The sequence below is a fragment of the Echinops telfairi genome, unplaced genomic scaffold (assembly GCF_000313985.2).
Source record: "Echinops telfairi isolate 266 unplaced genomic scaffold, ASM31398v2 ScPeMD7_22;HRSCAF=79, whole genome shotgun sequence".
NCBI classification, from domain to species: domain Eukaryota; kingdom Metazoa; phylum Chordata; class Mammalia; order Afrosoricida; family Tenrecidae; genus Echinops; species Echinops telfairi.
The window spans coordinates 5,372,779-5,373,956 of NW_022103919.1; the positions used below are offsets into that span (position 1 = coordinate 5,372,779).

Here is a 1,178-nt window from a genome sequence, read left to right on the forward strand (position 1 = left end):
GTTACGCCCCCCCTGGGAGTGCAGCGCTGGAGACTGGAGGGCTAGCTCAGGAGACAGGTGTCTTCTCAGGAGAGCCTCACCCTGGGACTCCAGCCCTTCTCAATAAGGCACTTGCCCTGGTCTAATGTTGAAGGCCCAGGATGTCCTCTCATTTGCTATGGCCAGCCCTCATCAGGCCATACACTTGCCCTGGGCACCTACAAGGGCCAGGACTGCAGTCTGCTGCCACTGCCAACCCGAGGGGGCAGGTCCACAGAGTGACCCTGACAGCATGGTCCGTGCTGGGACAGGGGTCTGAAGGGGCTGTGGGTCCCAGGGCAAGGATGGCAAAGCAGCCTCAGGGGTGATGGCTCGGCTGAGGTTGAAAGGGGAAGGAAGAAGTTGGGGTGGGACTGTAGACATCTCCTTCCGTTCAGAGACCCAGAGCCCTCAGCCACATCGCTGGGCTGCTTGTCCCTGTCCTGGGAGCCTGGTCTTGGAGAAGGGACTGGAGGGTGAGGGGGCAGAGCTGCCCTTTCGCACTGGGTTCTCAAACCCAGCCATGCCCTCCCCGCCCCCACAGGGCCCTCAGGTACTTGTGGACCCAGCCAACACTAAGTGTCAGGGGCTGGGCTGGGAATGCGGAGTCCACCTAGTGGGCTCCAAGGCTCAACCCTGCCCAAAAGGGGCTCAGAGTTCTAGTAAACCATCAAACAAAGCCATAGAAATGAGATAGGAGAACATAGGCCAAGATGCGCAATGGCTGGGGTCCCTGAGCCAGTAGGAACGGTGGGAGGGAATCGTGTCAGGGAGGGCAGTCTATAGCCCATCCCAGGCAGCACTCATTGCACCTCATGCTGTCCTGGAAGCTTCCCGGTCTCTGAGGAGGACAGAGGACTGTCATCCAACCGCTTTGAGCCACCAGCCCAGCGAGCGGTTTTCAAGTGGGAGGCAGCCTGGACCAAGAGCTTTGGCATCCATCGCTGGGGGACTGCACGGCCTTGGGCTAGCAGTGATCCTGCCTCCCCGGACTTCTGCTTGCCCATCTGTTAAATGGGCATAACGCCCTGTGCTGCAGTGGGAACAGGGAAGAAGAGCGTTGAAAACAGCAGGTGCAATTGATGTATGGGTTGTGATAAGTTGGATGAGCCCCCAATAAAATGATGCCCTGGGTTCTGACCCAGCCCCTCAGCCGGGCC

General features: G+C 59.3%; 1 protein-coding gene across 1 annotated transcript in view; it reads left to right on the top strand.

Moving 5' to 3' along the window:
- The first annotated feature begins 738 nt into the window (after window positions 1–738).
- HMCN2 (hemicentin 2) overlaps window positions 739–1,178 on the top strand; it is a 180,999-nt gene continuing 180,559 nt past the window's right edge. Inside the window, exon 1 of the mRNA XM_013007377.2 lies at window positions 739–759. Within this exon, the coding sequence (XP_012862831.2) occupies window positions 739–759 (21 nt within the window). The remainder of the gene's footprint in view (window positions 760–1,178) is intronic.